The sequence below is a fragment of the Gymnogyps californianus genome, chromosome 9, assembly GCF_018139145.2.
Source record: "Gymnogyps californianus isolate 813 chromosome 9, ASM1813914v2, whole genome shotgun sequence".
NCBI classification, from domain to species: Eukaryota; Metazoa; Chordata; class Aves; order Accipitriformes; family Cathartidae; genus Gymnogyps; species Gymnogyps californianus.
In genome coordinates this window covers 3,197,234-3,216,380 of record NC_059479.1, presented here as the reverse complement: position 1 = coordinate 3,216,380, position 19,147 = coordinate 3,197,234, and the positions used below count along the sequence as shown (strand labels likewise).

Sequence of the window (19,147 nt, the reverse complement as noted above, 5' to 3'; positions counted from 1 at the left end):
CACAATTCCTCCCTCCTAGGGACTACAGTCTTAGGACATATAAATCATTGGTTCTTTGTTGCAGGGCTGACTCTTATTTGTGCTTTTCTTTTGGCATCAACAACATTTAACACAGGTACAGTGGATTCCTAGTGTCCGGATTAAAATGGGAAAGAGTAAGTATTTTTAAACAGGAAAAAGGTGGAAATACAAATAAATAATTTAGCAGTTTTGTTTTAAGAGTAATTTGCATTTTAAAATGTAACAGCTCACAGAAATGTATTTGAACTGATATTCTGACCTTTAGGAAAGGCTCATAACGTGTTCCATATTTTGCAAAGTTGGTTCCTTCCCATGTCATTACAGAATCAAATCAAGGATAACCCAAATTGCTCAGTATGTGTCTTCCTTTGAGTTACTTTTTGGGTAGCTTAACTTTAGCAATATGTAAGCGTGTGTATAAACACCCAGACATTAATAAATACGTAACTATTAGGTCAAATTTGACATGACTGTCAGATATGTTTGCCAGGTACAGAGAAAGTCTAATATATTCTTTTGTTCTGTTCTTTCCCCCCCACCTCCTCTTTCATATTCTTTTAAGTCTGGAAGGACTTAAAAACAGGAAATTCATAAAGACCACAGCTATTTAGCATTTAACTAGAAAATTTAGCTTATCAGAAAAACAGTAATATTTTTGCACTACAGATATCCTAACAGTATCTTCTTGGCTGGCAAACAAGGAATGCAACAGTTACATTTGCTATTGGAAGGAAGTGTGGTCACCATTTTCTGTGCGCCCAGAAACAATCCTGATGTAAAGAACAGAAACTCTTAGCAACAAAATGAACACCAACTTTCCCAAAGTAACTTCGATGCAGGCTCCAACTGCTGCTAAAGTTTAGTCGTTACGCTTTTTAACATCAATATCCCTGTACTAGAGAAACTGGTATACTGCTTAGTTCTCAGAAAGGCTGTTGCAGAGCGCTGCTTGAAGTTCTAAATCCCTGGAGAAGGTCCAGGCAGAGTTTCACTTTTCTGAAGATGTGTGATTAGTGTCCTGACACAATAGTACTGCAAAACATTTTAGGTTAGAAAGGAAAAAGCTTGAGACAGTCCCTGTTCAGTAGGCCTGTTTGTGAATTTTTCACTTAAGGGGACATTTTCTGCATACCTTTCTCATATAAATACTATGCATACAATAATTTGTCTCTACATAGTTAGCAGCAGTTGTATTCCTAAATCCTTTTGAAACACTACAATAGTGAAGGCTGTTAGGTAGGCACAGACATAGCAGTGGTCCTCCAAAACTTTTAGTAGCGTACAGTTCTAATTCCTTAGCATCAAAGAGGACAGAGGGAAACTGAAAAGAAACTCATCTAACTGTCTCTCAAGGCAACTGAGGGCAATGCTGTGGAGGTTTATGAACTCAGGAGTGTTCTGAAGAGAGTAAAGAGGGAATAAATATTCAATGTCTCCTTGAATAAAGGGGCTATATAAGTTATATAAAATTAGCAGTTAGCTTCTTTTGTTTTGAATCTTCATTCGTTAACACACAATTAAAATTTTTGGTATTCACAGCATCCTACAGCAAAGAGTTCCAAAATGTTTTGCTTCAGGATGCCATGGATATACCAAAAATTTACACAGACTTCAAAATGCAAAAATACTATCTATGGTGTATCTGAGCTTTCTCCTGGAGCTCTCTAAAGGCTTGAGAACAAAGCAGGGAAGCATCACCAGAGGCCTTTCCTTATACAGTGAGAAACAGTATTGGCCATTGATGGAAACAGGACACTGAATCAGGGTCAACTTTGTCTTATATAGCACAGAAATTCTCAGACACACAATTTCCCCTCATGTTTTCAAAAGTAAGAAAAAGGAGAAGTGGGAAAACTTTAAAAATGTGAATATTTTTGTGTATGTCATATAAATAGAAAAGGAGTGCAAGAATGGGAAAGGAATTGAGGGGAAAAATTAAAAAGGAATAAAAGGATTCTGGACATTTTTAACATGTTCCCAAATTCTGCTGGTCATAATAATATCTGTCTTAAGTAAGCAAGACAGGCAGTGGCATTTTCTTATTTGATGATTTCCCTTGTTATGAGAAATCAAATTTACCAATAGAAACAACTACTGCATTGTCAGTTAAAAGCATCTATCAGTCCTGAGTCAAAGGAAATTTCCAGACTGCAGTGAAAAGATGGGATGCATAACATTAAAATTAAAATCATAAAAGTTAATAGGCAAGACTTAGAAGTTCTAAGCTGTCTGTAGATTACGAGGATTGAAAGAAACAACTGAAAAACAAAAAAGTTCAGCTTCCAACATTTGGTAAAGGAATGGACGGACGCCCAAACCGCTGCAAGGCAGATTTTGTCATTAATGCTCCATTTCTGTCTGCCCATGAGAATGCTGTAAATGCACTTCAATCCTGCTGGGCATTTCCCCTCTGATTTCTGGGCTGTTTCTCTAATCATGGCTTTGACCCATCTGGAAAGTGTCAGTTTCAATGCTTCCATTCTTTCTCTCAGCCAATATACAACATGAATAATACATCTGTGTTTCTATCTAGAAGGTCCTTAGTCAAGTTTTATTTGCTTCCATGCAAACACAATAATGCGTCTCCTTACAGTAATCACAGACTCCTACCAGCAAAAATGTTGTAAAGTTATAGAAGCAATCTGCAATCAAGCTTTTGAAAGCTCTTCAAAAGTTGGCATCTTAAGAAAGGTCAGGAAAAGATGTTCTAATGTACAGTGAACTTAAGTTTTTTATCTGGGAACAGTTTTCAACAGTCTGCAGGAGGTTTTTGTTTTTTAAAGATTTTATGTCTGTCAAATACTCCTCCCCAAATCTAATTATTCCTCAAATATTCAGATCTACAGATCACAAAAGACGAAATACTCATCTTTTCTTCTCTTTAAACAAGTAAATTATCTGTGTGAAAGTGACAGAACCAATTAATTTAGACATAGAGGAACCCTAGTGTGTTGTCTGTTCTGGTTGAAATACTCTGTATCATATTTGGTTGAGTTATTCCTCACCTTTCTTTTTAGGAAAACAGTTGTTACAGAAGTGAAAGGGAAAAGAATGAGGGGGGCGGGGTGGAAAAAGCATGTGCAGTGATACGGTTATAATGGCCTGGGCTGATATTTCTCAAATCAATTAAAACAGTCGATCTTCTACTAAACGCTTGTTTTCTTGTTCATGTATAATATTGTTTTTGAAACAGACTGCAGAACCTAGAAGAAGGACGACCAATCACTTATGAGTAACTTATACCAATTTAAAAAAAACAATAACAAATCAAACAATTATTTCAGGATGTCTGCAGAAACATTCATTGCATAATATGACATAAAAAAGGCAAAATACTAAGCAAATAACTGCAAAACTTTAAATGAAATTTAATTTTGTAATAAAGCTTATTCTAAAATACTTATTCTATCATAACTTTCCTCTAATGGATTTCTGAGGTATTCCTATTTGACAGAAATGCAAAGGACTTGAGCAGTGTCTATTCTGAGTTTTGATATGCTCTGCCTAGCTGTGTGTCATATATTGGCATTTCTATGGATAAGAAGGTTGCCTCCCTCCTTATCCATTCTTCAAAACTTTGACTAAATTATATGTTGTAAGCAAACTGAAACAAATATAAAAAGGGAAGATGAATTAGAGAAATGCAGGTACTAAGAAGCAAGCACAGATCAAGGTTAAATACAATCTATCTCTGGTCTCGGTACTAGATGCATGTTGACTGAGTATTCAATCAGAATGATGATGCCGAACATAGAGCTAAAGTAGAAAGGTTAACACGAATGAGCTAAAAAAAGATGGAAATGACTTTGACCTAGGTGGAACCAAAACACTGAGAATTTAAAGGACTTGAGTAGGTGTGGTAACTTCCAACTTGCATCTTAAAGGACATGCAAATGAAGTGCAAGTCTAGTGATAAGATTTGTAATCAGGATTTCAAATGAGGAACAGTGTTGTATGATTAGCAAATAGCAATAATGAATCTCTAGAAAACAAATTAAAATGGAAAAACCTAGAAGTATGGGGAATAGCAGAAGTACTATATTCCAGTTTAATGTATTTGATGAAAGCTATAAGAATCAGCTTGTAAAGACATACCTGGTAAAAGATTTCTAATGAATGCTGAGAATTGTCATCTACCAAATACTGAATATGTGAAATTAGCTGCATACATCTCTGCACTTTTGCTATCAGAGCAGTTATAGCCATTTAAGAGCATCACCGGAATTCTGAGTATCCTGCACTTTCTGTTCATATAAAAATTCCTCTTATAGTGAACAGAAGTGACTTGCTATTTCTTCGCAAAACAAGTAGCACTAAGCAAGTGCAGCTGTGGATACCACCTCCATGTTGACACTCATTCGACTTTTCCTTTTGAGGAACATATTTTCATTTTCTGCCACAGAAAGGTAACACATCTTTAATTGTCCCATAAACTCTAGTAAGGAATAGTGGTTTAGCTTGTAAAATTTGTAGAATATCTCCTGAAAACAAGGACTGATTTAAACCAGCTGCATAGAAATTAAGCATCCCTTGATCACATAAGCAATGCTCAGAAAGAAGATCAAATAAAATAGCTCCTACACATTATCAGCGCTCTTAATTATAACATCCCAATTCTCTTTCTATTACCTTCAGGGTCATTAAATCCATCACTAAATGAAAGTTGCAACTGTATCAGAACAAACTGATGTATCTTATTAGATTGCTATCATTTTGGCTTCTCCACAGGTGAGAGGATACAGACAATAAATCCCAACGAATGAATACAGTCTAGAAACAAGAATAATTACTTTAAGTATTACTTACCTTTCAGCTCATCTTTGGTGAGAGTTACAATCTATATTGTTGACTTTTTTAAAGCTCCTACTCTGGCAGTAATGGATAGGATTATAAACTAGAAGTAATATGTAATGATTCTAGTTATAACAAACTGCTAATATATATTTACCATTGACTAAACAATAATTTTAGACACTAAGCATTTCTTTGATTTGTATTTACTTATTTGACCAAACAGAGCAATCCAAAATTCTATTTTGACTATTCCAATTTGCAATAATTTTTTAATCTATAAAAGTTTCCAGTAGGTAGAAAAAGATGACTATTTGCCAGAATTCACTCCTGGAACAGAGATAACTGGGTATAAATTACTGGGTAGTGTATTTCATGTTCTGTCGTGGTACAACATGCTCTCAGCATTCTGACTGGGGACCTATGTGGAATGTCCAAGTTGATGCACAGTCCATAAACAGGCTATTTTGAGAGCTTTTCTTGCTAGTCCTGTGTAGGATGGCTCCTGTTTCATAAGGTTACAAAAATGTCGGAGCTCACGTACACAGCACAGATGATCAAGAGATAATTTCAAAGCTGTTAGTTAAACATTATGGACGGCAGCAAAGCCTGCATTTGAAAATATACTGTTAGTCCCTGCGCCACCTGGATACTTAGAAGCATATGGTGATTTGAAACACAGAGAGCTTGAGTAACAGCTCTGTTGATCCACAGCAGCTATGAACAACTAGAAAATGGCACCTATCATCCTGCTCTTTTTTACTTGGCAAATACTTGGGCGATGTAAATTTCTGGATGCAAGGGGCATGCAAAGCTCTCTTCAACCTTCATGACTCACATTCTGAATTACTTCAAGTGCAATCTGGTTGCAGCTCAGGGTCAAGGCCACCATAATTAACTTGAGCAAACAAACACAAAAATAAATTCAGCATATTAGAAAATACATTTGTGCAGAAAAGTGTTGTAGGTACAATGTGAAATTTCCTTATGGCTGGTTCACAAGAACATATATGTAGCAATTTGGATTTATCTGCCTGGTCACAGGAATGCATTTTTAACCACCTTGCCTGGATTCATGATTTATATTTAGGTTATTAGAACCTCCATAGCTTATGTAACGTATTCCTGTCACAACAAGTAAATTCTCACTGCAGATTAATTATTGAGTATTTTGTAGCGAGATTTGAAATCCCTTCTCAGTTCCATGCTGGCTCAGCTACTGGCTCAGAACTATGCTACAGGCTATTACTTGATACTTCAAGTAACAGCCAGCTAGCTCAGATGCATCTGTACATCTGCAGTCACTACAATACAGGTGTATCTGTACATGCAAAGTTGACAAAACAATGTCAAGACTAAAAGTTATTTTCAAAATATTTGTCTCTTCTTACCTCTCCAGCATTAACCAAAACTAAAAAAAAAAAAAAAAAATTCCGAAGCGTGCAACTGTGGACATGATTAAAACAATTTTTAAGCATTAATAAGGAAAAAGAACCTAGGCAGCATTTCCACATGGAAACTAAGTGCAAATATTCATAAAAACTGTTTATTCAACTAGCAGTTGTGCACTGCATGAATGATACAATTCTTTTCTGCCTTCTCTTTCCCTTGCAGGCCTGTGTGGTTAGCTAAGCAGAGGAAGATCTTCAAACCTAGGGTCTCTGTAATGATGTCATGGTTACATTATGCACGCATGTCTAGAATCCACAGATGTCAAGGTTTCCTATTACTAGAAAAAAAAAATTTCTCCTAAAGTAAAATGAAGATCAAAGAACACAGTGAACCCTGCTAAGCATACAGTCAGATGTTTGTCTGCAAAAAAGCTGCAGCAGCGACTACATGTTAGATACCCATTACCCCTTTCTCATCTGTGAAACAATAACAAACAGAGTAAACTGCTTCCAGTAAAAAGGAAAACAAATTGGCTGCTTCTTCAGGAAGCATTTAATTTAGCTTGCCTTCCTAAAACCTCAGAACCCTCACACATCTAGTGATTCCACCTCCAATTGCAGAGTGTAATTTCCTAAATCATGACACCTGCTCGGAAGCGAACAGTCACAACTTGCCTGTGGCTGCCCTACTTTTCTAGCCACAAGACTGCTTAAAAGTAGAGCTCAGATTTTTCTGCATTGTCTGTCAGATAGGGGCAGAGTTTAATGTGTGAATGGACAGTATCTTATAATGAGGGGTGTGAGTGCTCTGCATGGATGGTGAAAGTCCAGCCCTGTGCGTAGTGCTGGGCCAAATATGTGACGTATATGTGCCAAAACAGTTTGGAAGAAACCAGAGTTGTAATGCAGAAATACCTAGCTTTTATTCTGCTCAAGGCTAAAAAAAAGCTGCTAGACTTGCTTTACATTTTACTCATTTGATGAGTTTAAAAAGCTGGATATTCATAGTAACATTCTGTAGTCTCGTATTTCTCACATAGCTGCTAGTGTTTTCAGTATATATTCCCTGCAGCCTGCGGTACATTCTACTACATGTGAGAAATGTCTTCAAGTTTTTGGCTTTTTTTTCTTTTTTGAAACAAAGGATGCAATCATATTACAGAAACTCGGCAGGAACTGTACAGTTAATGAAGATAATGCTATTTCATCCAAATATGTGAATCTATCCACACAGTTTGTCTCCCACTCCCCAAAACCTACCTATATGGGATAAATATCTGAAATATTTTTATTTTGGTTTAAGCTGTTTAAACCACTTAAAAGAAGACTATTAGGAGCAAGAAGATATAATTCTGCCTCTTTTAAAAAATCTTTCAACATATTGAAAAGCTATAATATGGTCGTGTTTTGGACCTGAATTTTAAAATGTGTGGGAGAAGGATTAGGAAAAGGAGAGTCATTCTATAAAAGAATATAAAAGAATAGCCTTTTGCTATGAAAGTTTGCCAAAATTTCATCAAGTCAGATGTCCCTGGAAAACGTCTCTTGGCAGACGTCCGGTAGAGACCTGTGTCCTGTACACCAAGGATGTTCCACCTGGATTGTAATGTCCCTGCCAAATTGAGCATGTGCAATCCACTCAGAATAATTAGGCATGCTTTGCTCTATGAAGAACAAAATTCCTTTGCAACTCTTCCTTGTTGCTGCAAGAAACTATGGGTGTAGAGAAGGAAGACAAAAAAGGGGTGAGAAGTATGACTTTTGGGGGGGTGGGGGGGTGGTTCTGCGATTTCTTTCTGTTGCAGAAAGTCAGGTAGGAAGGACCTGAGGGAGGGAGCAGCCATACTGGCATGAAGAAGGGTGAGAAAAGGGAGTGACAAAAAGGAGAAACAAGTATAAGGGAAGAACAGGATAATAGCACCTGGTGTGAAAGAGTTGGGAGACTAAGTGGAAACAGTAAATACGTAAGATTTACATAAAACAGTAAGTTCTGAAAACTCCAGTATAAGAGGTAAGGCGAAAGGTGAAATCCAATTGTTACTTAAAAAGAGACTGAGAATGACACACTTTTTCCCCCCGTGTAACCCCTGCCTTATACAAGACGGATACTGCTTTCGCTGCGAATTGGAACAAAGTACTAAGCAGGACTATACCTAATTTATTGTAAAAATAAGAATCTACATTTAGCTGAGGTAATGGATGATGAAGTAACGGACTACTACAACGGTGACAATGGAGAGACAAGACTGTCTTTCATAAGATGAAGTAGAATTTTATCCTAGAAAAAGTCTTTCTAACTCCATCTTTACCTCACTTTCATCGGTGGTAACAGTGCTACTCAATTTAGTTGAATGCCATTTTAAACATGCGCAGCACCCTACAACTGGGGAAACATCTGTAAATTCTTACCATTACAACTGCCTTTGAAATGAACTACGATGTTTAATACACATATAAAGAGGTAAAAATCCTGAAAATCCTGAAAAATCAGGCACAAGGTGACTTGTGTTTGGTGATCAACAACTAATATTGTGGTACCTCAGACTTCTAGCTGTAATGTAGTGTATTTATACCACTGAAGAAAACCATCTTCAACTCTAAATTCTTTAGATTGGTGAAAGCACTCTAAATGTAATTAATTATTTTATATTCAGCACACGGTTTAGCTTCTTAAATAGGTTTAGGCCATATACAGGATGAAAAAATGTAAAAAAGAATGATTATCCATATGAACAGATTCCAATTAAGCTTAATTATGACGTACTATGATACCCAAGTATCTGTTATTTCAAACTTATTCTTTTAATATGACTTATTGGATGCAACTAGAATATCAACATACTTCATCAGATAAACTGCAAAGGAAAGAAAGACAAAATCACTATTTTATTCATTAGAATTAGTTGATTAAATTCAAATGTAACGGACAAACCGAAGTCCCCATTCTTAGTATTTATCAACTATAAGCCACAAATATAAACAGTAATTTTTGTACAGACTGAATTAGCATGTAGATGTTCATTGAAAAATTCTGCCTGTTATTTCCAAAAATCATGCTAGACATGCATTATTCTTTTCATCCTCAAAGTGATTCTGAAATACTAAATTTCAAAAGTAAAAAAAAAGGGGGGGGGAAACTTCTGCTACTTTACTTTGTAGTAGTATATTTCCCCCCCCAATAATCTTTATAAACTTACATCTGAAGTATTTTTTCAACCTTTGTAATCTATATTTATATTTGATGTTGGCAAATGAAAGTTAAGACATTTACTAAATGATATTAATGCTAATATCACTAAACCCTGAAAATTTATTCCTCAAATATTGCAACTAAAGTTCTAAAAGTAAACAAGTAAATATAATTCATAGCTAGATTATGTATATAATTAAATACAGAATAACAGAAGCAATTACCTTTCAGTATCTCCACTGACTGTGTCCCCTGCTCTCTGTAGAAGAAAAACAAATAGTATTAAGCACGACTAAAGACTACACTTCCTTGGTGCACTCAACATAGTGGTATCTGCAGCGAAAGAAGTCACAGAAGTAAACCACAGTAGTCATTCTGTAGCTCTAAGGAAAAGGAAATGGAAAATTTATTTCAAACTAAAAGTTATTTCACAATGAAGATCATGTTTAAAGCAACTTGCATCTGCACTTATAAAATAGTTTCAGCTGCTGTATAATTGTGATCAAAGCTCTTTAAAATAAGAAGGGAGCTAAAAATTTGTTAGAATGTCCATGTTTGTAAAAATGTTAATATTTGAAAGGGAGTTTAAGTGTAAAGGACAAATATTACAACATAGAATACAGAATTTCAGAAGAACAAATTCTCATCAAAACTTTCTTTAATACCATTCTTACATAGCTTTACATAACTTGATTTACTACACTGGTTATTCCTCTGAGGTCTGGAAATGAACACGTCTTTCAGTAGTAAGTGATTCAGGATTAAAAATAAAATCTTCAGACTGTTTTTGTTACTTTAAACCAAGCTTTATGATGTAGAAGTTTCCCCACAGGTAAAAAACAGTTTCTCATCTTGAAATTACAAAAATATATGTTTTAAAATTGACGTGTATTTGTTTACAAATGCAGGAATCTGCACTTGAAAAATCTTTGACTATATGCTTTCTGAATAACCAAATAGGAAACAGAATATTTTTTGTAAGTATAATGTTTGTGTTTTAATATCACTACTTTAGGCATACAGTAAGATATTTAATCACACGTGACTTCAGAGAACAGTTATGAAACCGAAATGCATGTTGCACATGTAAAAGACAGGAAGTCTGCTGGGTGTGTTTAACCACATGGGCTATAACACAAGTATGTTCTAACTGCACGCATTTCTGAGAAAACTCTAAAGTGTTCAGGGGGACAAGCACACATTTTGCCACCTCCCTCCTCCCATATCCCCCGGTGCGGTGTGTCGGGTTCGTGTAGCAGGGCAGGGGCTGCAGGGGCGGCCTCTGTGAGAAGCTGCCAGAAGCTTCCCGGGCTCCCAATCGGACCCGCCTCTGGCCGAGGCTGAGCCAATCAGCAATGGGAAGAAGCTACTAGAAGCTTCCCTGGCTCCAACTCGGACCCGCCTCTGGCCAAGGTGGAGCCACTCAGCAATGGTGGTAGCGCCTCTGTGACAGCATATTTAAGAAGGGGAAAAGACTGCTGAGGTGGTAGCAGAGGAGGAGGAGGAAGAACTACAGTGAAGAGAGGAGTGGGATGTGCGAGAAACAACCACGCACACACCGAGGTCAGTGAAGATGGAGGAGAGGGAGGAGGTGCTCTGGAGCAGAGATTCCCCTGCAGCCCCTGGTGAGAGGGCAGGCTGTCCCCCTGCAGCCCATGGAGGTTAATGGCGGAGCAGAGATTCCCCTGCAGCCCATGGAAGTTAATGGCGGAGCAGAGATTCCCCTGCAGCCCATGGAGGTTAATGGCAGAGCAGAGATTCCCCTGCAGCCCATGGAAGTTAATGGCGGAGCAGAGATTCCCCTGCAGCCCATGGAGGTTAACAGCGGAGCAGAGATTCCCCTGCAGCCCATGGAGGTTAATGGCGGAGCAGAGATTCCCCTGCAGCCCGTGGAGGACCCCACGCCAGAGCAGGTGGCTGGGCCCAGAAAAGGCCACGACTCTGGGGAAAGCCCAGGCTGGAGCAGTTTGCAGAGGACTGCAGTGCGTGGGAAGGACTTGAGTTGGAGAAAATCATGGGGGCTGACCCCCGTGAGAGGGACCCTGCGCTGGAGCGGGGGAAGAGTGTGAGGAGCCCTCCCCCTGAGGAGGAAGGAGCAGCAGAGACAATGTGGGATGAACTGACCGCAGCCCCATTCCTGCCCCCTGCGCCGCTGGGGGGAGGAGGTAGAGGAATTGGGAGCAAAGCTGAGCCCGGGAAGAAGGGAGGGGCGGGGGGAAGGTGTGTTTTTAAGTTATGGTTCTATTTCTCATCATCCTACTCTGATTTGATTGTTAACAAATTAAATCTATTTTTCCCCAAATCGAGTCTGTTTTGCCTGTGACCATAATTGGTGAGTGATCCCTCCCTGTCCTCATCTCTACTCAGGAGCCCGTTTTGTTGTATTTTCTCCTCGCCATCCCACCCTGGGGGGAAGAGTGAGCGAGCGGCTGTGTGGTGCTTTGTTGCTGGCTGGGCCTAAACCACGACATGTATCCATATACAGAATCATTTATCCTCTTCTACTGTGCTATTTCTACTATAGGTAATAGATGATTTGCCACTGGAAGCAGGCAAAAAACCCCTTAAGTGCCCAAGTTACCCTGGTAATTAATAAGTTTGGAGGGCATTGATGATACCACAGTAATATTAAAATATCTCAGGAGTCTTGTTTGTCACCTGCTTGCATCTAATAAGACTAGTTATCTAACCTAAGATCAGAAAGACGTTTTCCCCACAGCAGGACCATGTAGATCTACATGATTACTACTACTTCTTTTCTCTTAAGCATTCCTCATATCCAAAGGAGAATCAGCCTGTTGCAGGAACATGGTGAACATACATTAGGATTATTAATGGCAGAGATTTATTTCCAAAGTATCAAGCATATGAAGGTACTGACAGCGTATATAAAGTCAAAAGTGGAACACTAAATCAGTACATGAAGTTTTATAGTGATCACTGTAATGACCATAGGGCTGAAAATTAAAGAACAGTAAGCACTGTTCCTGATTTTGCAGCTGATACATTCTGTGACATGTTTGTGTTTTGAATAAAACATTGCCACGGTTAACTCATGCTCAAGCCAGAGAATATGTCAGGGCACAACTGTCTACAATACAACATAAATGACACACATTTAAAAGTTTTCACTTATATAGGCTTTCCTGTCTCTTACCTTCCACAGTAACTAGGATGTTACAAATTTTACAAGTAACTTTTCATTTTCACTTGTTGCTATATTAAATACTAACCTTTTACTTGCTCTGGTAACTGATTCAGCTAAAATATTCTAGCAAATGTGAGTATCAAAGATGATTACCATTCAAATAAGAGAGCTGATGAAAAGTAATGAAATGGTGCCCTTACACTTAAAAGCACGGAATTCTCCTACATACTTTGTTGAAACCAGGCAAAGGTAGGAGCTCCCCGTTGAGTAATTGAGTACACAAAACTATAACAGGCTTTCCTGAGTGCTATAAACAATTCTCCTTAGAGTACACTGAAATCTAGCCTAAAGAAACTACAAAAATGAAAACGTACCATCTAGAAATAGTCATATTTTCTTGAAACAGACTGTAAGAGATAACAGCATACATCTAAAGCAAAATAACTGTTTGAAGAGCTTCAGTAAAATGCTGCATAATAAATGTCAGATTTCTGCTGCTGCTAATGCACTATTAAATATGAATGAACCAATCATCTGATCATCCCTGAAAATACTATGGACAGCCTAGTAAAATACTGTGTGGCCACCCGAGAAAGAACTTTGACAGCAGCACTACCCATGCTACTGTTATAAAAATAGGACTTATTCATACTAGAAGGCTCAAAGGTTTTCTTCTCATATCCCTCTGCCTTCTAGTGTTACTAATTTCAGCAACTAAAAGTGGGAAAGATAATTTAGTCAGTTTAAGTGTTTCCCATTCTATTTCTTAATTAGTAGAGGCCCTTCTTTTCCAAAACTGCTCCCAAAGTAAAAGCAAAGCATTTCCAAATCAGGGTTTATTCACTTTCTCTCCCAAATAAGACTCATCCCACAGTCCCTTCCCTGACAAGGCTAAAATAATCCTCCTTGTTCACACTGTGCTGGCCATCTTCTTTTCATCACCTGCGTTACAAATTTTCACTACCACTACAGAACTAGCCCAGTTACTTATCTCCTTCCAAAAAAGATGCACAGAGAACACCTATATCACAGGTCATCACCTGGGATTGTGGGTCCAAGATTCCTTTTGATCAGATATATTCCATTAGTACAGCTGTAAACAATTGCTAGGATGTTGTGAACTTGCATATATTAGACTGAAAAAGACATACTAGAGTGAAATGTGCTTCTGTTAATAAAACATGTTTTTCTAGAGGTCTTTCTTTAAACACCACTATTTTTTTGCATTAACGAGCGCTAATTTTCAAAGATACTGAATAATCTAATCTAATTAACTAAAGCATAGTCTGTAGTAGGGAAATTTTACAATGGTTCTATAATAGTGGGAAAAAGGAAAAATGTGAGTTAACCGTTTAACTACTCAGATTATGCAAATTGTAACTGATTATTAGTTCACTGCAATTTAGAAAAGAGCAAAGAAGAATATCTGTATAAATACAGAGAGGGAAAAAATAGTTGATATGAGTACTTGAAAGGTAGAAAACGTATTTATGACTTTTTAAGTTTTTATCAATACTTAATGTATTAGAAAAAAATATCTGCTCCTAACCGACTCATTAATAACATACATATTATTACCAGTATTTCAGTATGGACACTAAGGATTACAACAGACATACACATATGTATGACCTTTTATTTGACTGAATTTTTATCCCCAAAGAGGCTATCATTGGAGTACAATCGAGTTGCTAGCTTGAAATGCCAACCGTATAAAAGGATTTCTGATAGCATATATGGAAAAAACCGCACACTGGCATTTCTATAAATGTGTACATATATCTATAATTAATTTCCTTGTGTAATTGTAATTACATGCACAGATACAATACTGACAATGACTATGTGGTAGACTCCTATCTGCAATTTCAGCAACGTTATATATAATTTTTTTGAGCAGTTGCTTCTTAACAGTTCCTGATATTTGGAAGACAAATTGCCTTATCCTAGTTCCCAAACTAAAACTTTACTTCATCTTACTAAAAGGCCACTTTCATGACTAGTAGACGTGTGGGAGGCTCAGGAGGCACAAGTCTTGTCTTGCTGTCACAGACTATAAAGCACAAATTCTGTGAAATTCAGGTCACTGGCACCTATCAGCCTTTTTGAGTCAGCTTCACATTTATGTAGCTCTAGGGATTGCAGTGGATCTACTTCTGACTTGCACAAGTAGAAATGAAAGGACAATAAGGCCTATGTGGTCTAACAAGCAGACCTGATGATCCTCTCCCAAAGCAAACCCTGTAGAAACTCCTATTTACTTGAAATTTGTATAAATAACCGATAACAAAAAAATTGTTTCCTTGAATCAGGATTTCATCATGAAAAGAAATATTTTCTCCTAAGAAGTAATCACATAAATCACAGAAAACAAAAGAACCCGGAATTGCAGAGATAGTGTGAAAACATTCAAAAGTCATTGTTCTCTTTTTGTTTACTGGTGCAAGAGACTAGAATATTTGGTAATGAGATTAGAATAGTTTGATAATGAGTGTTACTAATCTCAATGGTCAAATGCAATATATTCATTCCATCTAGATATGTCATTTATTCAGATGCAAAAAAGATTCTTTTACTTTTATTATACTGTTCTTCTATTCTTCTATACTCAGATATTTAATTCCCTACAAAAATGATTTCTTCTTCTGCTTCCTTAACTCACATATTCATTATCCTAAGCATTTCTTTACATTATATTTGTTCAAAAGTGAAATGGTAGCCTTGTTGCCAGGGGCTTTACTTATCTCTCTAGCTCAGTGAGCTGATGCCTAACCCATTGAATACACTTGCAAAATTATTATGCTCAGCTAAAAATGAAAGCAGCCTTTGAGGTTTTTCTTCCATTCTTGTTGAGGGGAGAGATAATAGAGACAGGAAATAATCTCATGCAATCTACATCCATGTACAGTTTAGAGGTACTCAATTTTTATGCTGAAAAAACCCAAGATGACAGGTGAGAAAATTAACTAAAGACAGAAGAAAAATATCCACTCAGATTTTTAATTATGTGGTGCATCATGAACATTATGTCAGCACGTAGTAGGTAACAGAGAAAGCTGCAAAATTTTAACAGAATGGAAGTTCCATTTCTGGAAAAATGTTACATCTGAAAGAGAAGCTATCCTAGATTATACATAAGGTTAAAAAAAGTATTCTAAAAGAATATCTAAAGGAAGATTGCCTTGTGGCTAACAGAATTTATCTTATGTAGTAAAGCAAAAAAATAGTCCAAAAGGACAAATCACAACAACGGATAAACTGTATTTTATGTTGACCAAAGCCTATCTTTGTCCTCATCCATCCACTCTTTTAATTTAAGGGAAACTAAAGAAATTTAAGGGAGGTTTAACCTGAACATCAAAGGTGTAAAAAATAAACAAACAAAAATATCCCCCCCGCCCCAAAATTCAACAAAAAAGTTATTTTCTTCAAAAACGAAGAATAAATACTGCATTCCAAAGCAATGGGTGGGGGTTTTTTTTGGTCAAAGAAAACCAGCATATTAACTTGTAAATATATTTGCGTTCTCCAAAACTCTTATGTTTTTCTGGAACAGACCCCAGACCTGATTTTGTTGCAGTAAACTAACTGGAACTACTGAGTTTTATGGAATGAGCAATCATTCCATGTTGTACACTACCAATCTTGATTTTATACAAGATGTAGAGCAACTAAAGTGGACATTCACTTAAACTATCCACTAAAGTTCAGAGAACAGAATTTTATTTCGTCACAGAAAAATTACAAGGTAGAATTTAATGCCATTTAATTAAAAGTACGGTGAAGTTTTACAGATTTGACATGAAAAACATAATGCAGTTCTTCCTGAGGAAAAAAGCATTCAGAGCCCTAATACAGCTGGAAATGCAATCATCACATGAAGTTATGCTGCTAGAGAGGGTATGTATTTCTAACTGCAACTTTCCACTGTCACAAAGCACAAACATTTTCTTGCTGAGAAGTTAAAAGAACAGCCAACATGCAGCCCAATACTCATCAGTGATTTTGCTGCACAGGATTCCATGGCAAAGGTAAGGGAAGTGGAAGAAGGGGAGTGGCTGAAGTTGAAAGGATGTAGTGTAGTTCCAGAAGTTACACAGGTCAGGGAAAAAGACAGTCAAGTCCTTCCCCTTCCTTTTTCTCGCTTTCCCCGTTCCTCTAGGTGCAAGCTACCCGTGACCCTGCCCTATACAGGACTGACCTCTTCTGTCATGCAATGCTTTCTCTCGTCCTCCAAAACCCCATCCTCATTCTCTTGCTGGGGAAGGCAGGAAGCCTGCTGAGAAGGTGAAGAGGGAAAGGACGGGGACCAAGGCCTGAGCCAGTGAGCAGCGAGGAAGACTCAGAGGAGAGTCTTCAGAGTACTACAGCTGGCTTCCTGCACACTGATCCTTTTGTCAGCAACAGTAGGAGATATTATTTGTATTATAAGGAAGATGAGTTTGCCTATGTGTATTTGGTGCATTCTTCTGGATGGTAAATATTGCAATTATGGTAGCAATAATATCAGTTGTAGCTAATATTTATTAACAAATGCTGAATCATATAAATCCAAATGGCTCTTAAATTTATCTTTAAACTACATATACAAAATCAGAAATAAAATATTCTTTTTTGGTAGCCTGGAGAAATAATAAAAACAAGCCATAAACTAATTTGCTAAAATAATACAATATAGTAAATCTTAGATCTAGTGTGACCTTCTGGACTCAAAGGACTCCAGAATGCTTTACAAATTGCAATTTACACATGAAGATACAATAGGTTAATGAATGCTTCATTTGCTAACTTTCATTGGTAGTTTGTAGTGGTTCGTTTGAAGAGTGCAGAATAACATAATTTAAATATGCTCTAATACAGCTAAATTACTTATGAAAACATTGTGTATGTTTAGATAAAGATAGCCTCATATTTGCTTTGCTGTAAAGTGTCCTAATATAACTATCAATTTAAAGAATTCAAAACAAACAAGGTAGCCTAAACATTTGGAAGCAAGCAATAATACACAGCCTGTCTCACGGTTGAATTGCTTGGAATAAGTTGCTCAGGACTAAAACCCAACAGAAATCCAAGTGCCTTCTTGCTTCTCCTTATTGTAAATAGGTGTTTTTTATAGAAATCAAGGACAAGCAGAGTTCTAGACTGACACTGTTTTAGGCCTTTTTTCCTGGATTCAGGTTGTTTATGAAGTTCTTGATTACCGAATGAATGTGGAAATCTGAAGACTGTTGACATTATTAATAAAAAAGAATATTTCTTAACATTTTATTTCTCTTTATTTTTCCTTGTACTGTAAAATGCCTTTTCCGTTTTAAACTGTTTATAGATTAATGAAGAGTGTAGTTTAGAGAATCATGTCTGAACAGAACTGTGAAGAAATATATTACTGGACATCGCTACTGAAGGATCCATCTTACAGTACTAGCTAGATACTTGTCAGCTCAAGCTGTCATGTGCACAGTTACGGTGCAGTACAAATGCAAAATAATCTTATCTTACAATCAATACAACTGGACAGAATCATTCTGAAGCTACAGAAGCTAGAAAGACTTATATTAGCTTCTCTGAGCAGCTAGATTCCACATAATCATCCTCATAGTGATTTCTCAACATACCTGCAAGGTAGGGAAAGGTTTTCCATATTAGAGAGAACTAAATAAAAAGCAAAGATAGAATTTATTCAGCAATTCAGAAAGGAAATAAAACTCTGAAGAAAGTAATTCTCATCCTTGACAGTTAGGACAGTTTTGCTTCTTCCTGCAAAACCAGGAAGGAAGAAAAAAATATGAGCACTTTTCCTACAAAACTGGCAATAAAAGACTCCTCCTTCAGTCATATGGAGCTGAATACATACGATTCTCCCAGACTATCTTAATTATTATACTTATCATAGTAGCAGTCCGACTGCCTATCATCCAAAAAAAGTGTTTGGAACATCTGGCACATCCCAGCATGCATGCATTACAGAAAAAACAATCTGCATTGTTTTTGCACATATTTTAGTTCTCAGCATGTACCATTAAACTTTATGTCATTTGTCAAGCTGCCTTCTGCAGCTCCAAGAACAGTTAAATAGCATTTACATCATTCTGTGCTAAAAGGCATGCATTACCAACTTCCTGTGATCAGCAGGAAGAAAATAAAAAGCAAGTTAAGCAAGTTCTGTGAAACAATGACTAACCCTAAACTACTATAATGCTTCAAATTATCTTTAAAATAGAAAGTGACTACTGCCATAACATTCTCAGTGACTACCCTAAAGCAGCCATTATTTCCGTTTTACTATGTAGGCAATATTGAAATGAAAGAATCTATCTTAAAATTCATTAAAAATTAAGTCTATTCTACACACAGAATTCTAATTCACAAAAAATGTAGAAGATTCAATAGTTTATAATCCAATTTCTTAATATATGATACTACAAAGCAAAATACCCAATTACTTTGTAGATAATAGTCCCAGAACATTTATCGCCAAGTAAAACCAGATGAGAGATCATTATCTTATTTGAGAATTTATTGTAGTAACCAGCAAATTAAATTCAGAGCTTCAGAAACTAGTGCAAATCTGAGGCAGTAAAACCACAAAGTTGAACACGATGTGGA

At 36.8% G+C, this 19,147-nt stretch overlaps 1 protein-coding gene across 1 annotated transcript in view; it reads right to left on the bottom strand.

Moving 5' to 3' along the window:
• The window catches only part of LOC127019517 (connector enhancer of kinase suppressor of ras 2-like), a 211,649-nt gene that overhangs the window by 29,809 nt on the left and 162,693 nt on the right, over positions 1 to 19,147 (bottom strand). The window contains exon 15 of the mRNA XM_050901586.1: positions 9,618 to 9,652. Coding sequence (XP_050757543.1) covers positions 9,618 to 9,652 — 35 coding nt within the window. The remainder of the gene's footprint in view (positions 1 to 9,617; positions 9,653 to 19,147) is intronic.